Genomic DNA, 18188 nt, shown 5'->3' with positions numbered 1-18188 from the left:
CACCTTCAGGAGGTGGGGGGGGGGAGCAAGGTATTGGGCACAGTGCCCAGGGGTGGAGTCTCAGGAGGTTGAAGCAGCTTTTGGGCAGGTGAGCCATGGCCTCAGCCACCCACGTTTCTCCCACCTCCCACCTCCGGCCTCCTCTTTCCACTACCTCATGCCTTGTAATGACTGAGACAAGAAAGGGCCTCAAAGGGTTTGCCCCCAAAGCCATTTAGCGTGAGCCCTGGACGCTCTGAACCCCGCCCCTTTCCCCATTAGTTAAGCGACATCAAGTACGCTCCTCAATACTACTTTGCCTCCCTTGGCCCACGCGCTTGGCCTCAGCCCAAAGGTTCCAAGACCCGGCAGCAGCAGGACAGAGGCAATGACACCAAATATATAGGAAATATTTTTATTTCAAAAAGTGTACTGAAGGCATCCTAAAACCTTAAAGAGGATCCTGGACACGTAAGCCTACCGAACGGACAAATAAATACACAAATCTGCCCCACGCTCTGGGGCTGGCACTGGATGTCGGACGCTGGAGGGAGACTGTCCTAGTCCAGAAGAGTCTCTGAGGTCATATAAATATAGAATACTTTATAGCAGTAGGTCAGCATTAAATACAAGTCACTGAACTTTCATAACTCGTCTCATAGGCTGAAAAAGTTGTGTACATCTGACGTGTAGAGACAGTCCCTCCCAGGCTGGCCCAGGCCGTCAGTGCACAGACCTGTGTGCGTGATGGGAACCCGTGCCTACAGGAGCGGGCAGGGCAGGGAAGGGAGGAGACGTTTCTCAAGGGTCATCCCCAATCCCGGACCCCCAGCAGGAGCCTGCTGTTGCCTAGGCTGCTGCGTCCCCTTCCCGTCTTTGGTCTTTTAACCCAAAGACCGGGTCTGGGGGGTGGGGACCTGGGTAGTTCTAGAGTGAACATCACTGGCCCCCTGCCCCCCCAAACCATCATCTGAGCAGCCGCCAGAGAGTGGGGTGGTCGGTCACACAGTGAAGTACCAAAAATGCAGGAAAGACCAGACAAAGGCCCGGGCCCAGGCACCGGCCCTCACTGCTGACCAGAAGTGCTGCGGCGGGTGACAAAGGCTGGTTTCTATGAGAACATGAGCGTCTGCAGCCCCGCGGTCCCAGCAAAAGCCTGCCCCCCACTGCCTGCCCTGCCTTCTGGGGCTGCCAGGGCCCTTTACAGAGCCAGCCCCAGGAAAGGCACCAGGAGGGAGTCTCCCGTGAGATCGAGCTCCCCCCACCCCTGCCCATGACCTGCCACAGAAGTTGTCACCACATCTCTCTGCGTGGCCTGTCACACCCACTGGGCAGGGCACAGTCTGACACCGAGCTTGGTGACTGGCATATAATCGGGGCTCCATCAGTCCTGTGCAGCCCTGCCTTGTCGTCCCCCTACCACGGACAGGAGACAAGCCGTCACGCCTGGGCAGCACCTGGCTGCAGGGAACCCGAGTCGGCCACCCCATGGAGCCTGGCGCCTCTGCGTGGGCTCAGCTCGCCAGGCAGGCACCTGGGCTAGAAAAAAGGTCTCAGTAACCCCTGGGAAGTGAAGTGAGGGCTGTGGAGAGGGAGCAACTAGGGCTGCGACCACCCTGGGGGGAGGGGCAGGCGAGCCCCAACTCACCAAGGGAGGACACTCAGACCAGGATGGGTGACCTGGGGGAGGGTCCCCAAGGGAGCAGAGGGCCAAGCATCCACCCTGGCTAAGGCCTGAGGCAGGAAGTACCAACCAAGCCCACATCCCCTGCCTTCCCACCGTGCCTGCCACACCGGGGGCTTGGAGCGGCCAGCTGAGCCACAGCGCAAGGCGAATGGAAGGGCTGGCTGGGAGCCGTGGCCACTCCAGCAGGGGTTCCAGAGCAAGACGGCTGACCTGACAGCGGTGGCCCCCCACCAGGGCTCCTCGAGGGACGAGGGACGCAGGAGGGAAGGCAGGGTCCCGCCCGACAGCCCCAAAGCTTCTGGCCAACAAAAGGGCTTTAAGTGTCACTTGTGAAGCGATGGTGAGAAAACTTTTTTTTCTTGTTAAGAACACACTGTTGAACATTTACCTAACGAGGAAAACGTAACCGCCCTCCCCTCTGGAAGAGAAGGAGGACAGATTCAAGCAAAGGCTACTTCGGAAACCATGAGAGTACAAGACCACCAATCCACCGTTCGCACTCCTCAGAAAACCAGGGACGTGACACCAGCTACGGGGGTTCCCAGGAGCTGCTTCTGCCACCCTCCTGGAGAAGCCTGGGCTTCTGAGGGGCTTAAGGCACCCTCCCACCCTGCAGAAAGCTTCGGCAATGGGAAGGGGAGAGGTTAAAGATCAAACCAACCGGACCCCGTTTCTAGCTGCCTGCCCCCCTTCTAAGGAAGGGCCAACTGTGTTTGAAAGCTTGTGACCACCTGCTGAGGCTGCCCCACCCCGGGCTTCCTTGAGAAGCAACAGGATCCTCCGCTCACAGGCCGCAAGGGCAAGGGCGCCTGCAGCTGTCTGCCTGGCTGGGCTTCAGCGACAAAGTCCCAGGGCCTCCCAGTGAGGAGCTATGACCTTGCACTTTCGTCCTCTGCCGAACTGGCCTGGGACGAAGGGCCCGGAGGCCCCCAAGCCAGGTGGGGCTACACCAACTGGTGGGTGTGTGGACAGGGACCCCCAGCACCTGCGTCGGCCCAGGTCCACTGGAGACAGAAACTCAGCAGGTCTCTCTGGGCCCCCTTCAAGGCCACACGCCAGTCCATTCCCACTGCCCTGTGCCCCTAGGTCTGAGCTCACCTCCAGGAGGCGCACCCACGAGGGATGTTTTGGTGCAAGACCCCAGCAGGGCCGAGGAGCTGGTCAGGCAGACCCCCTGCATCTGGGGAGCTGGCTCGCTGGGTGTCCAGCACTGGCCATGGAGGGTGGGACCCCACTGCAGCCATCGTCTGCCTGATTCTCGATGCTCTGGGACAGCAGGGCCTGCAGGGAGGCCACTCTCACACTCTCCTGGAAGGACCCCTGCCCCTCCACTCATACCCAGAAGTGGCCCTCCTCTCCCAAGGGGGGAGCAAGTAGGCACAGGTGGTGGCTGCAGGAGGTGCACGTGCCTTCATTGGTGAGGTGGGCCTGCAGCGGGGGTGACTTACTGGAACCAGAGATGTGGTGGCGGAGGCAGCTCTTCCTGGACCAAGGGAGCGGCATTCACAACGGGCCTTGGCCCCAGCAGCTGTGACTCGCACGCACGGAGACTCTCCAGCTGTCAGATCCTGAGGCTTGCTCGCTCGCTCGCTCGCTCGGCAGCCCCTGAGCCCACGCTCCAGCCAACCTGTCCCGGTGCACGAAGGATGGGGGTGCTACCCCCTGAGGTGCTGGGTTACCTGCACCAAGGCCCTCCCCGGGCCGGGCCGGGGCTAGTGCAGCTCGGCAGGGTTCTGTGGCGGCCGGGGCCGGCCCACACCCATGTCACTGCTGCCACTGTCCAGCTCAAAGCCACGGCCCCCCAAGGGCGTCTGGGGCATGAACTGTCGGAAAATGCTGACGCTGCCGTGCCAGAAAGTGGGCTCTGGGAGCCGTCCCACCACGCTCCATGCCCGGGTCTCTGGGTCGTAGGCCTCCACCACGTCGGAGAGTTCAAAGGTATTGTCGTAGCCCCCAGAGACGTAGAGCTTCCCTCCAAGGACGGCCAGGCTGCCCCCTACATGCACCTGTGGGCCAAGGGGGGCGGTGAGTGGAGGCTGGCAGTCAGGGCAGGGGCGAGCCCCAGAGCGCCTCTCCATGGGGAAGGTGCCTGGGGCCCTTGGGAGGGGCAGCCTTGGCACTTCCTACACCCCAGCTAGGCCACAGGGGCTCCATGCCACAGCGGGTCCCTATGGTGGTCAAGGGGCCATGGAGGCACTGTCCCCGTGAGCAGCATCAGCCCTGCAAAGCAGGCGTGACTGTTCTCCCCACCTCCCCCCACCACAATTATTGATCTGTTTATTTATGGCTGCGCTGGGTCTTTGTTGCTGCACATGGGCTTTCTTTAGTTGCGGCGAGCGGGGGCTACTCTTCCTTGCGGTGCGCCGGCTTCTCATTGCGGTGGCTTCTCTCATTGCGGAGCACGGGCTCTAGGCCTGCGGGCTTCAGTAGTTGTGGCTTGCGGGCTCTAGAGCGCAGGCTCAGTAGTTGTGGCGCACGGGCTTAGTTGTTCCACGGCATGTGAGATCTTCCCGGACCAGGGATCGAACCCGTTTCCCCTGCCAATGCAGGCGGATTCTTAACCACTGCACCAGCAGGGAAGCCCTGTTCTCCCCCATCTTACAGATGGGAAAACTGAGCCTCATACAGCCGACAGCAGCAGAGCTGGGACTTGATCCAAAGTCTGAGCTTTGAACCACGAGGCTGGACTATCCCATCTTGCCCAAGACCTGCTATAATGAGTACGTGTAGCTCACTATGGGGAAAACCAAAGTTATATTTCCTAACTGTAAAGATGTTATTTATTTATTTATTTAAAAAAAAATATATATATATATTTTTGGTGGCTGTGCTGCATGGCTTGTGGGATCTTAGTCCCCTGACTAGGAATTGAACCTGGGCCCTCGGCAGTGAAAGTGAGGAGTCCTAACCACTGGACTGCCAGGGAATTCCCCTAAAGATGTTAAATAAGCTGTAGAGGTATCAGGAGAGCAAGTCTGGAAATTTTTTTTTTTTTTTTGGTCACGCTGCACAGCTTGCTTGCAGGATCTTAGTTCCCCGACCAGAGGTCAAACCCATGCCCCCTGCGGTGGACGTGCTAACCACTGGACCGCCAGAGAACTCCCAGGTTTGGAAATTTTAAGGAAGACAGAAAATAAAGATATAGGTGGGGGCTTCCCTGGTGGCGCAGTGGTTGAGGGTCTGCCTGCCGATGCAGGGGACACGGGTTCGTGCCCCGGTCCGGGAAGATCCCACATGCCGCGGAGCGGCTGGGCCCGTGAGCCATGGCCACTGAGCCTGCGTGTCCAGAGCCTGTGCTCCGCAACGGGAGAGGCCACAACAGTGAGAGGCCCGCGTACTGCAAAAAAAAAAGTAAAAGATATAGGTGGGTGTAGATGTGTATCTGAGACTAAGGAGATTGCTCGTGTAGCCAAAAGCCACCCAGCCTTCCTGGCTCTATCACATTGTGAAACTCAGCACCCTCTTCTCAATAAGCAAAGAGAGGTGAGACCCCATTAGGCAGCAAAAGTGTGGGTACACAGCAGGTGCTCAATAAGTGCACTCCCAAGGTCAATCCCCAAAGACCTCCTTGTTTGACCTCACCCCCCTGTTGCCCCCTTGTTCACTCTTCTCCAGCCACACCAGGCTGAGGGCTTGTTCCATGAACACATCAGGCATGCTCTACCCCAGGGCCTTTGCACTTGCTGTCCCTCTGTGGAACACTTCCCCAGCGTGCTCTCTGGCTCATGGCAGGTACTCAATGAACACTGGTCCGAATGGATGAACTCACTAAGCTGTGTGACCATGGCATCTTATTTAAGGTCTCTGTTTCAGTGACCCTCGAGTACAAGTCGAGGACAACGGCAGCCCTCTGTTCATGAAGGTAACACCAGGAAAGGGCCCAACACAGGGCCCTGCCCACCAGGACTGCATCCCAAACTTACGTTGACACTTCGGTTGGAAACCAGAACCAGCTTGTGCTCCCACTGCTGGCGTGTCTGCAAACCTACCTGGTTCATCGATGGGATCTTATCCCATTCGTTCTTGGTGGGGTTATATACGTCCACCTCAGCAGAGTCGTCCCTGGGGAGTGGAGGGGGGAAGGAGGAGGAAGAACGGGTCAGAGTGACTAGGCAGCGCCTGAGTGTGAAGGGCTGGAGAGGAGGGTCCTCCGGGCCCATCTCCTTTGGGGACCTCTGTGATGCTATTTGGCAGCCCACCGGCCAGTGGGACCCTATCCCTGGTTCGCAGGGGCTGACTTCACCTATCTGGCCTGGGCTCTGAGGCCGGAACCCAGCCACACTCCACAAACCCAAAGATCGTGCTCTCGGGTGCTACAACGCTTCCCCGCAGCCCAGCACCAACACAGCTGCCCCTCCCCTTCGCTGCGGTCACCCAGCCTGGCCTCAGATCTTGAACTGGTAGTGGCCCTTCCCGCCAGTCTCCACTCACCCTTCCTCAGCTCACTTGGGCCACCTCTCAGGACAGCCTTCCGTGGCTGACCAGTCTAGGCCAGGCCTCCCGGCCCACTGCACAGCCCCCGTGCCCTGGACCACTGCTCGGCCACTGCCCTCCCACCGCTGTCAGTCCCTCGATCCCACCCCTTTCACTGCTGCATCCTAAGTGCCCGGCAGGGTGACCAGAGTCCCAGGAATAAGGACACCGGCACTGCCCTCCCCTTTGGGCGCAGGCTCCTTCAATCCTGTCTGACAGGCTCCTGACGCCTGCAATACAAGGCTCAAAGGCATAGCCTCGAAAAACAGACACTGCCCCCCAGATAGGAGTATTGACGGCAAGGACGGCCGCAGGTCAGGGGTCAGCAGAGGCCAGAGAGTCAATACTTCAGGGCTTGCCAAGCAGACAGTCTCTGTAGCAGGCCCCCAGCGCTGCAGCTGAGAACACATGCAGCCACGGTCGTATAAACAAAGGGGCTGGCTGCATTCCCATAAAACCTTATTTATGGACACAAATTTGAATTTCACATAACTTTTCACACGTCACGAAGTATTACTCACAAAGTATTACTCACTTTGATTTTTTTCCTCCAGCCACAGAATGTAAAAACCACCCTTAGTTTGTGGCACATAAGATGATGATAATTGATATGGGAACCCGCTGGGCTGCCCCCCGATCCCTGCAGAGACACAGGAGCTGCAGCCAGAAGGTGCCAGGCTGGACAACGCTCTCGGCTTCTGCCTCTGTGGGCGCTGGGACAGCCCAGCCCGGGAGCCACGTTAAGTGGGGACTGAGGCAGAGCACTGCTGGAGGCGCGGGAGGGGGCCACCGGCCACTGCTCAGAGCCCAGGGCAGCAGCAGCCCACAGGCTGCGGCCTCCACGCAGCGTGGACCCTTCCTGTGGACCGGAGCTACCCCGACAGGTGGCATTCTGAGCAGTGAGATGCGGCTGAGGCACCGAAGTGCGTGGACACAGCGCAGGAACACTCGAGCACACGAGACCCTGGCCCCTGGCCTCGCCCACACTCTCAGGTGAGGCCAGGCCCGCACTACTCGACAGGCTGCCCTTCTAGACCACTCACCCTCTTGGCCGGTTTGGCGGTGGCAGTGTGCAGTGAGCAGAGTTGAGCCCACCTCCCGGGCCCCCCATGGCTCAGTCAACCCCGTACAAAGGCTAACAGAGGACCTGGGGGGCACCCTAATGCTCACACGTGGGGCAGTTTAGCAGCTGACCAGTGACCCCGACCAGGAGGAGGCAGGCACAGGGGCCTTCCCTCCGAAGACCGGTCCTTGGGCACCTCTCGTTCTAGGACCACGGCGGAGGGGGTGGGGGATGAGGGGAGGACATTCTCAAAGTTGCGCAGCCTGGAACTGCCACGAGGGGCTGAAGCCAAGGTTCTGGCACCCTCATGAGTTGTATTTATAGCCATCTCCACCCCCATCTTTGAAGACATGACTTGGGGGAGGGAGAGCTGGGCGAAGGGTCAGATGATGTTTTGTAACAGGACCGGGAGCTGGCTGGGATTCTGGGGCTTTCTCAGAGCAGATCTTCACTTCCTAGGATACGGGGAGGCCTGGCCCCTTGGCCACCTGCGTGACAAGCAACACCACCTCGGTTCCAGATGTGTTCTCCCTGAAAGCCTGGGAAGGCACCTGGAGTCTGGGGGAGGGGCAGCTCAGACCGTGAGGGGGTGTGGGCCGAGAAGCACAGTGTCCCTGTCCCCAGAGGCTCCCAATTCAAAGTCGCAGGCAGAAAGGGGACAGAGGGGATGGCCGTTCACACCTTACCCTTTCCTTCTGGTCTCGTACCTTCAGGCAGGCTCTAGGCCAGGGAGGGGAGCGGCAGGTACACACACCTGCAGCACGTATGTACGTGCACATGTACGCAGAAGCTGTGAGCTCCTAGTTCCTTGGACGCCTACTGGCCCATCAGGAGGGGGCATGTCGCTGTGCCAAGTCATCAAGACTCACAGATGCATGGTGACCCACCGGCTGCCCAGCTCCGCTGCAGGCTGCCGAGGCCACAGCCTGGCCCAGGGAGGCTGTGATGTGGTGACGGTACACGGGACCTGCGCTGGATGTCCTTGGTCCTAACCCTGTGCCACCACGTAAAGCCTGTGGTTGTAAGCAAGTCCCTTACCCCTCTAAGCCTCTGTTTTGCCACCTGTGAAATGGGGATGACAGTGGTGCCCATCTCAGCAGACAGTCATGGGGATCAGCTGTGAAAATGCCCATGAAACAGGCAACCAGAGCTTGGACCCCAACATGCTAACTACTGTCATCGTTCCCACAGGCAGCTCTGGGCCTGGTCAGTATCAGGCTCCTCCCTGGTCCTGGGTGGCTGCGGGATCTTTGGAGAACAGCATTCTTTCAGCAAGACTCACCAGCCCTCCCTGTGCCAGGCCAGGCGGGAAGGGATAGACAGAACGTGCGGAAACGCACTGAACACACAAGTGCTGCTTTCCGCAGAGGGGGCAGGGCTGATCTCTCCGCCTGGCACCAGCCCGCTGGTGAGCAAAGGGTCCCTCTATCAAGGCCACCCCACCCCAAAGACTCAAGTGTCCAGAAAGCTCTCCTCTGGTCTTTTTAAGATGCAAAGTCCCTCTCAGGTAGGACAGGTGGTTCCTTTTAGTAAAGGCCACATGAGACCAACAAGGGCTTTTAGTGGGACCCACCAGGCGAAGTCCAGCCAAAGAGACACAACTGATTTAGCTTCTATGAATCTCAAAAAGTTCTCTGCGAGGACCTAGCTCCATCCCACTTGGGATCCTCAGAGGCCACAGAAACCGTTCTAAAGAATGGGGGCAGAACAAAGGCGCCAGGTCAGAAAGACCCAGCCCCAGAGCCCAGTGTGGCCTCAGTTTCCTCATCTGTGAAATGGGGAGAACAGTAAAGATGAGCTTAGCATAGGACCTGGTAAAAAAGATCACGCAGTGGCCTTGGCCCCTAGGGACTCACCTGATGAAGTACATGAGTCCATTCAGAGTCACTGTCTTGGGGGCAAAGGACCAGGGTGGGAGCTGGCCGCAGTCCACCAGTGACCATAGGTCCATGTCTGGATTGTAGCACTGCATCACCATGGTCTCTTTGCCGGCCAGGGAGCCGATGGCGTAGAGCCGGCCTCGGCAGGCCGTGGTGGAACAATTGTCCATGGGGTAGGTCATGGGCTGCAAGGCCTCCCAGGAGTCAGTGGTGTGGTCGTAGCGCTCCGTGCTGTCTGCGGCCACCACGTACAGCAGCCCATCCAGCACAGAGGAGCTGTGGTACTCCCGGGCCTTCAGCATGGGCGCCACCTCCGTCCACTCGTTCACGCTTGAGTTGTACCTCCACACGCAGTCGTAGAGCCGGGAGCCATCGGACCCGCCTGCCGGGGCAGACAACGTGCAGATGGTCAGCCCACACTGACTCAGGGTGATTCACCCACCCGCGACTCCCTGAATTTCTCAGAGGGGGAAGGACAACCCTCTCATCTTGGGGGAGGGATAACCCTCACCTGCCTCCAGGTAAACACACATCCTCTCTCACCAAGGCCGGGCCAGGGGCCCCGGCAATGCGTAGGCTGACCGCTGCCCAGGAGGATGGCCGTGAAGTCGCCACCAGGGCCTCCCTGGTGGCGCAGGGGTTGGGGGTCCGCCTGCCGATGCAGCGGACACGGGTTCGTGCCCCGGTCCGGGAGGATCCCACATGCCGCGGAGCGGCTGGGCCCGTGAGCCACGGCCGCTGAGCCTGCGCGTCCGGAGCCTGGGCTCCGCAACGGGAGAGGCCACAGCAGTGAGAGGCCCGCGTACCGCGAAAAACAAACAAACAAAAAACACCACCAAATCTCTGCGGGCCAAGCCAAGGCTCAGGGGCCGCAATTCTAAGTAAACAGCAATCTCAGTCTGGACTCCCCGCACAAGCAGTCAAACACCTCAGCGGACTGGGGCTCAGGCCGTGGAGTCCACGCTCCTGGGGAGCCACAAAGCATGTGGGTGGGGGGCCCAGGGTCTTGTCCACCAAATTCTAGGCTTCCCGGGCGGCCCCTAACCAGGGCTGTGCCAGGATGAGTTGAGCGGAAATCTACAGAAACCTAACACAGAAAGTGATGCCACGCGGACCTCCCTGGCGGCCCAGCGGTCAAGACCCGCACTGCCACTGCAGGGGGCCCAGGTTCAATCCCTGGTTGGGAACTAAGACCCTGCATGCTGAGGCCAAGAAAAAAAGAAAGTGATGCTATGAGTGGACTTCTGGAGTTGTATTTCTTGATTTATATGCAAGTTACTGACATGTTTCGTTTGGAAAAAACTCATCGAGCTGTACAAGTATGATGTATACTTTTCCGTCTATATTTAAAAAAAAAAAGGCTTAAAACCAACCAACCAAAGTCCAGTGGTACTGGCTATAGCCACAAATTAAACCAGGTTCACCTAAGACATCAGAATTCCCACAGTATGAAGGGACCCCAAGAAGCCTGGGGGTTGCGTTCCTCTATTGCCCCAAGGCTGGGGCCACAGGGCAGAGCAGAGCCGGCCTGACATTCTATCCGGCTCATAGCCCTGAGCTTTCAGAAGGAGAAGGCAGGGTCCTTGTAAAGTCCTCTCTACCTCCTTCCTTCTAAAGGAGAACTGTGTCAAAGGCAGCTGAAGCCTTTTTCCTTCCAAAGGAGAACCGTGTCAAAGGCAGCTGAAGTCGCTTTCTCATCCCCCCGCCCCGTGAAATTCCCTAGAGGCAGCTGTAGGGACCCACTCAGCCACCTGTCTAAACCCAAAGGATTAGCTGCTCAGCTGAGACATTTATGGAAGGTGTGCAAAGTTGGGGCGAGTCTCACCAGTTCTGAGAATTCACCGGCCAGACTTCTGTGGTGGGGGAGTGGGAATGGTGGTCCCCAAACAACACAGGGCCAACCTCAGGTTGGAAAGGGACTGATTCTGGCAGATTCCCGCAGAGGCTGGACCTGGAGCTGCAGGCCAAGGAAGCTGTGGCCACAGGGCCGAGCCGGTCCTTACGCCGGGATGCGCCCCACTTGTCAGCTCAGGGCCGGCTTTCTCCGGACCGTGCCAGGCTGGACACAGCGCCGTGATGGCACAGCCGGGGCCTCCCAGCCTGATCCAGCCCTCTGCTGGCCCCAAGTGCAGGCCTGGTCGGTTCTTTCCTTATATAGCCGTCACACAGACCGCCCCTCCTCACCCCACTCAAGGAGGTAGACTCATGTTTGAACTGGGATTTATCTTTAACGAAAAATGTGGGAGATGCCCAGGACGAGGGCGGGCTGGGACACGCCCAGCATGACTCGGCAGTGTTTTGGGGTTTGAGCCAAGTAACTGGAAGAAAACCTCTTAGCATGTGACTCTGTTTACAGTCGCTGGGCAGGGAGCAGCCTAAACACCACGTGACCCAAGCGCAGGGCCTAGGTCCAAGCCCTGTCACTGGTGACCAAGTGTGCTGCTCAGCCATGAGGGAGAAATCCCCCGTGGGAGGGTGGGGGGGGGAGAATGGATGTATCACAGGGCGTCAGTCCCTGGCCCGTCCCCAGATTCCTTAGGGAGAAAAAGAAAGCACTGATTGTGCGGGGTGACTGCCCCAGTATCTTGCAACCTAATGGGGGCATCACCCGGGCAAGGAGGAGGCTGCCCAGGCAGGTCCTGCGTGCTGGGAAGAGACCCACAAACAGCTACTTGTCCCACTCACACAAGGGATTCTTCTTCTAGATCTTAAGTATCAACCCTAGAAACGTACGTGCGTGCCAGCCTGGGGGAGAAGGAGGGGAAAGGGAAGTGGCCACTTGCACCCAGGGGCGGTCCCGGCATTCCAGGTATTGCGGGTTCTCCTGCAGGTGGATGTATTCCCCCAGCGGGGCGGGGGTCCAGGCGGCCCAGGGTCCTCCTGACCAGCCCCCAGCCCACTCACTCACCCGTCACGTAGATGTCGTTGCCCAGCGCCACGATGCTGTAGCCCCCGCCCAGGTGGTCGGGGAACTCGGCCAAGTAGCGCCACTGGCCCGTCTGTGGATTGTAGCAGTCGACGGTGACCAGCTCGTCGCAGTCCTGGTCGCAACCGCCCACCAGCACGAGGATCTCCGCGAGGCCGGTTGAGGGGCGCGGGCGCATCCGGGGACAGGGCCCGCGGTCGTGGCGGTCGTAACGCGCTGCCTGGAAGTCGCGCGCCTCGCGCAGTAGGCGCAGGCAGGGCGGGCAGCGGGCCACCAGCGGCTCGGCCTCGACGTGCGCCAGCAGGTAGAAGCGGCGCACGAAAGGCAGGCGCACGGCCTCGAGCAGCTGCGGCCAGTGCGCGGCGCGCCGCGGCGGGTCGGCGCGCACCCAGCGCAGCGCCAGCTGGTAGGCGGCCTCCTCCTTGGGCACGCACAGCCCGTCGTCGCGCAGGTAGCGCAGCAGCCGCGCCAGGGGCAGCCGCTCCAGCTGCTCGGCGCCCAGCTCGCCCACGTGGCGCAGGATGAAGCGCTGCGCCGCGCTCGCCAGCCCCGCGCAGCTGAAGGCCTCGGCGAAGTCCTGCATGTCCAGGCAGTTGGTCAGGTCGAGCTGCTGCTGTAGGAAGGCGCCGCACGCCTCCTTCACGGCCGGGAACTGCAGCAGGTCGGCGGCGCGCAGCAGCGGCTCGGCGTTGTCGCCGCTCACCGCCACGCGGCCCGTGTAGCTGAAGTCGAGCAGCAGCTGCAGCATGTCGGGCGGCACGCCATGCAGGCGCACCCGCTCGGCGCGGCTCTCGCGCAGCTGCCCGGCGAACATGGCGCGGAAGTAGGGGCTGGCGGCCGCCAGCACGGCGCGGTGCGCCGGGAAGTCGCGCCCTCCCGCTGCCTCCAGGGTCACGTCCAGGAACTTGCGCTCGGCGCGGAGCTGGCTCAGGCCGCGCAGCAGGCTTAGCGCGTGCGCAGGGTCCGAGAAGGGTAGCACGGCTAGGGGCGCCGGCCGCTCCATGGCGCCTTGGCTGGGGGCGCGGGGCCGCTGCGCGCGCGCGCTACTCGGAAAATCCGCCGCCAGGGCCAGCGGGAGAGACACTAGGAGCTGGTCGCCCCGGCTATAAATAGGGCCGGGCGCCTCGGCCTCCGGGGGGGCGGGGGCCGGGCGGGGGCGGGGCGTCACCGGCACCGCCCACTTAACCCCTCCGGGCCCGGCGCCGCCGCCCGTCCTGCCACCCGGCTGAGCTCGCTGACTCGCCTCCCCTCGCGTGCTCCCGCCCCCGCGCTCCAGGCTGAGTCACCGCCGCCCGCGCCCGTTCCCTCTCTCCGCCCTTCCGGGGCTTCCTGCAGCCTCCCGCCGACGCCCGAGACGGGGACACCGGGTGACAAGGGTCCTCTCCGAGGGGCGGCCCTGCCGTGCGCTGGGATCGGGGGCCTCCAGGGCCTGCCCACCACCTACTCGGGCCCGGCTGCTGAACAAAACCCGGTGGTGGCGGAGGAAGCCACCCCTTTCGCGCCAGACTTCCCAACTGCTCCCGGGCGACTCGGTACAATGGCTTTTTTTTTTTTTTTTTTGAATTCCACTAGTTCCAAGGGTTGCTAGTTAACCCTATCTCGGGACAGGTTTCAAACGACAGAATTTCTTTCTTTTCTTTTTTTCTTTTTTTACAATTCAGGAACAGAGCAGGAACAATTATAAGTTTTTTAGGTGACTTTTTTTCTTGGCGCATCCGTAAGGGACACGGGGCCAGATGCCAGGAATCTGCTCCACTGTGTTCCTGCAGGAGTTTCAAACTTGACTAACGCGGTCGTTAACTTTCGTCAGCGCAGAAGGCGCAATTTTAGTTTCCGAGTCATAGAGACTCTTTCAGGCTCCTGAGCTACCCTCTGAAGGGGTCATCCTGGCCTCCTCGCCCTTCCTCTCCTGGAAATGGAAGTGGGAAAGGCAGAAATCAGGGTAGGAAAAATCCATGAGAATTCGTAAGAATATACTGTTAAGCTGAACAAAAAGCTGAAGCATCAGAAAATAATTCCAGGGAAAAAATAGTTTTTCCTATTCCATGAGAGGGGCACTAGGTACCTGGGGGTCAGGGCCCTCAGCTCAAGGTCAGACAGGGGACTGCCTTAAAAACCAGGGGATGTGGCTGTTCAGAGATGTCACAGTCAGGTGTGGGGTGACCGTGAAGAAAGAAATCTTCCTTACTTTGGTTCCAATAGATACAATGCCAGGACTGTGTTTTCACTGAAACCATATGAAAAAGTTCCCTCACTTGAAAGCCATTTTTTTCTTTAGTTTAATGTATGTTTTGCTCAGTTTTAGAAAAGACCCTTAAATGTATTGTTTGTAATGATAAAAATAAAGTTATATCTAACTGTCTAAAAAAAAAAAGAAAGAAAGAAAAGACCTTTATTCCACTTCTTGTGTTGCAGATGAAACCTGAGTTTCTGTTATTGGATAGCAACCCCCATGCCCCGTGGGCTTGGCAAAGACATTCCAGACAGCAGCCTCATTCCGCCCACGTGTGTCCCAGGGCAGGCCAGGCGCACCAGGAGTTGCTGTCATTTCTTGGTTCCAGCTCAGTCGGCACAGCCTTTGGAGAAGACATCTTGGTTTTATTCCATCTCTGACATGCAAACTGTAGGCTTTCTCTTCTACTTGTGAATCTCTCATCATCTTGCCGTGAAAAGGTATCTACTCTAAATGTCAGTATGGGAAGCACAGGCCTAATTCAGAAAGCATTCAGGTACCCAGGCGGGCTGCCTGTTGCCCATAGATGGACTGTTCACACAGCTATTAACGGCAGCAGCAGCATTCCTGGGCCCAGGAGCCCGGCCAATAAGCTTACTTGCTCAGGCTTTGTGACAAGAAAGTCTAAGTAGCCAGGAAGTGGGATGTTTGTAGGGAAAAGTACTACAGTCCCTCTGGGTCAGAACTCATCCACCTGGTATAAATCAAATCTTTTAAATCAAATCTTTTAAATGTTTCTGTAGTTAAGAACCGAGTCCAGTTTTATGTATTCCTAACAACAGGGGGTTATTTAACTCATGTTTCAGCCTTACTCTGAAGAATAATGATGCAATATTGATTGAAATGGAAAGATGTTCATGTTATAATGTCCAGCAAACAATCTGATTACCCATAGTATGACCCCATTTGTTAATTAATTTGTTTTTATTTTGGCCACGCGGTGCATGCAGGATCTTAGCATGCGGGATCTTAGTTTCCTGACCAGGGATCGAACCCGTGCCCCATTTGTTATACGTGTTCGTATGCCTACCAAAAAACTGTGAAGGTAACATTTTCTCTAGGTGGCTAGGTTTGTTTTGTTGTTTTTTCTTGCTTGCATTTTCTGTCTTTCTGTACTAAACATATATACCCTGTGTATTAAAGAAATATTAAAAGTTCAAAATAAAAAGTTCAGTTCTTGAGGGAAAAAAGCACATTATTAATAGCCCAGACCTAACAGATTATTTGAAGCCATGTGTATATATCTAAGTCAATAAAGGGATGTGGTTAGAAAAGAACAGATTTAGACTTACCAGCTGTGTTTGGAATTTTGAATAACCTGCTAACCCAAGCATGCTATTTAGTTCCCCCTTTTTTTTTTTGCTCATTAATCTCATGTGTTCAAAATGGGAATGTGCGAAATTCATTCACTGCGGTATGACAATGTGATGGATACAGTCAGCAAACTGTATTAACTAAGGGGATTTAAACTTCTCAAATATCATCCAACACCCTGGCATGGTGGAAACACCATTGTTTGGTGAGGAAGGTGTTAACTCTGGCCAACAAGCAAGTTTGTGAGAAAATGGATTTAAAGACTAAGCTTGAGCCATGAGAGTTTTAGAAGTGTACCTCTTCTAAAATCATGAAAATGGTCTTTGTCTAAGTAACTTTATGATAATGTAATACAACGTGAATTAACAAATAATGGTACTGTTTCATTAAAAAAATGAAGACTACTTAATTTTGATATTTGAATTCTGATTTTAGGCAGACAGGACAAGAGGTAACTGAGATAATTTTAAAAGCTGCTGTTACATCCTTTTTCCTTTCTTTGAGAGCATATAGGAACACATACCATAGCATTTATAGAGTCAAAAAGAGATTGCATCTTTTTCATATTACACACTGATTTTTTCTGATTCTGGGCTGCCTAAGGTGTGGTTTGTAATGCGCTTACTACATATAAACTTCTTCCTTTAAGGAATGTTACAGTATTCTCTATTAAGAGCATTATTATATGTAAATGATATATTGCAAGTAAACACATTTAAATAGTTTGGCGCATAGGGTTAGCTATTAATCTTTATATTTTACCTGTATAAACCATAACACGAGAAATTCATTTGACTCTTCTATGCACAGGTAATTTTCCTCACTATATGAAAAGTTGACAATACTTAGTTTAGAAATTTATTAATGATTTAAAATTATTCACACATATATTCTTTTTTTTGTTATTTTTTATTAAAAAATTTTTTATTCACACATATGTATATTCATACAGCAGTCAAGGTACTAAAAATTAAAAACAATACAGTTTTGAGGAATTTTCACTTATTTTCCTCTCCTGGAAATGGGAGTGAGAAAGGCAGAAACCTGAAGATAGGAAAAATCCATAAGAATATCCTATTAAGCCGAACAAAAAGCTGAAGCACTAAAAAATAATCCCAGGAGAAGTAAACCTTTGGTTATGTTTATAACTACACTCGAGCACAGAGAGTTAAAACGGAGGCAGAAGGCATTCCTGAATTTTCCCCAAGTGACTGCAGTGTAGCTGGTGAGATTTAGGAAGGTGAAACTATATTTGGTAACCCAATTAAAAGAACTACATTCTCAAGCTACTTACTGGGAAACCATTCTTAGTATTTTGAAACTTGTCATAACCTGTGCTAATGTTGGCTTTTGTCTTCCTCTTTCCTGAGTAACTATAATCATCTGACAGTTAGCATTCAGCAGCAGGTGTTTTTTGTTTTTTGCTTTTTAAAGCAGAAAACAAGGATCTGGCTACTGCGGCTAATGCTCTTGCATTGGTCTTGGGATTCTAGATTTGCCCCCTGGAGCCCAGGAGTGGTACAGTATACCTGAGAAATAAACTAGGTATGTTGAAGAAACCTAAGCCTGTCATACAGAGAAAACTAGCTTTATTATCCCCACAGCTACACATTATGCTGTTGAATTTGGTTCAATTATTGGTGTTACAGTCCTTTCTCAGGCTAGGGAAGGGATGATAGATATTAACATCTAAACCAAAGGGCCAAATTTCTAAGGGAAATCAAAGGAAGGAGAGACAAAGGGCTTCCTCCGTGAAGTTTTCTATTTCACCTGAGTGGCAGGCAGGGAGACAAGCAGAGTACACCGGGTGTATTGGTCGCCTCTGTGTACTAAGAACTTATTCAAGAGATAACTATTGGATACCTATTCTGAGCAAGAGTTATCACTGTCACATGACAGAATCCAAGTTTGGTATTTTCTTAGTGTGACTGAGTGGTCCAATATAGGTCCCTGAATTCTAGGCTCTTTTGTCATCAAGCCCATTATGACTATGAACAAGTTCTTTATTTCAGTTTCTTAATTGGGTGGGTGGGTGGGGGAATTTAATGTTTACTACATGCAAAATTATACCAGAGGGAATAATGATCAATTTAAAAAAATTCCTCTTTATTCATTTGGACTTTGCCTCCAATAATTATTGTTTTTTTTGGTATTTACACCTTTAAACTACCAATAGGATAATGTCCTTCTTGGCCCTTTCGGTATTCAGGCAAAACAAGCTGCCCTGGGTGAGTCTGACCCTGGGCAGCATTGGCTTACCTCAGGACATTTGCTCTGGCCTCACCGATCAGATAACATCCCAAATCTGACTAAAGCATCTGAATGTGACAAGTCTGCAAGAAGATGTTAATGATGTTTCCACAGGCTAAATCCAATGTCTGTTTTTATCTTACCAGCTTTGTAAAGCACCTCAATTTGCTGTCACCTCTGGGGAGCCCTCCAATCTTTGAAGATCTTGCTAAAATAATATTTTGAAAAAAGTGGCAACAGTCATAACAGTAAACTACTACTTATTGAGGCAAGTTACACATTTTATAGCTAAGGTAACTGAGGCTTAGAGAAGTATTTCTAAGATAAGTCAGTCTCGTAACCACTAAGTGTTTCCATCAGAATTATCTTAACCGCAGAAATAG

The 18188-nt window shown here is 54.9% G+C and overlaps 1 protein-coding gene across 1 annotated transcript; it reads right to left on the bottom strand.

The window, feature by feature from the left end:
- Positions 1–380: 380 nt before the first annotated feature.
- On the bottom strand, positions 381–13115 carry KLHL21 (kelch like family member 21). Its single transcript, XM_030879964.2, has 4 exons — positions 11991–13115; positions 9059–9464; positions 5656–5728; positions 381–3672 (listed from the first exon to the last, which is right to left on the bottom strand). Exons 1-4 carry the CDS (start codon positions 13009–13011, stop codon positions 3379–3381), a joined length of 1794 nt encoding a protein of 597 aa, XP_030735824.1. The 5' UTR covers positions 13012–13115; the 3' UTR covers positions 381–3378.
- Positions 13116–18188: the final 5073 nt, after the last annotated feature.

Source organism: Globicephala melas, chromosome 1 (genome assembly GCF_963455315.2).
Source record: "Globicephala melas chromosome 1, mGloMel1.2, whole genome shotgun sequence".
In the NCBI taxonomy this organism is placed as follows: domain Eukaryota; kingdom Metazoa; phylum Chordata; class Mammalia; order Artiodactyla; family Delphinidae; genus Globicephala; species Globicephala melas.
The sequence above is the reverse complement of the archived record's forward strand: the minus strand, read 5'-3'. Positions and strand labels throughout refer to the sequence as shown.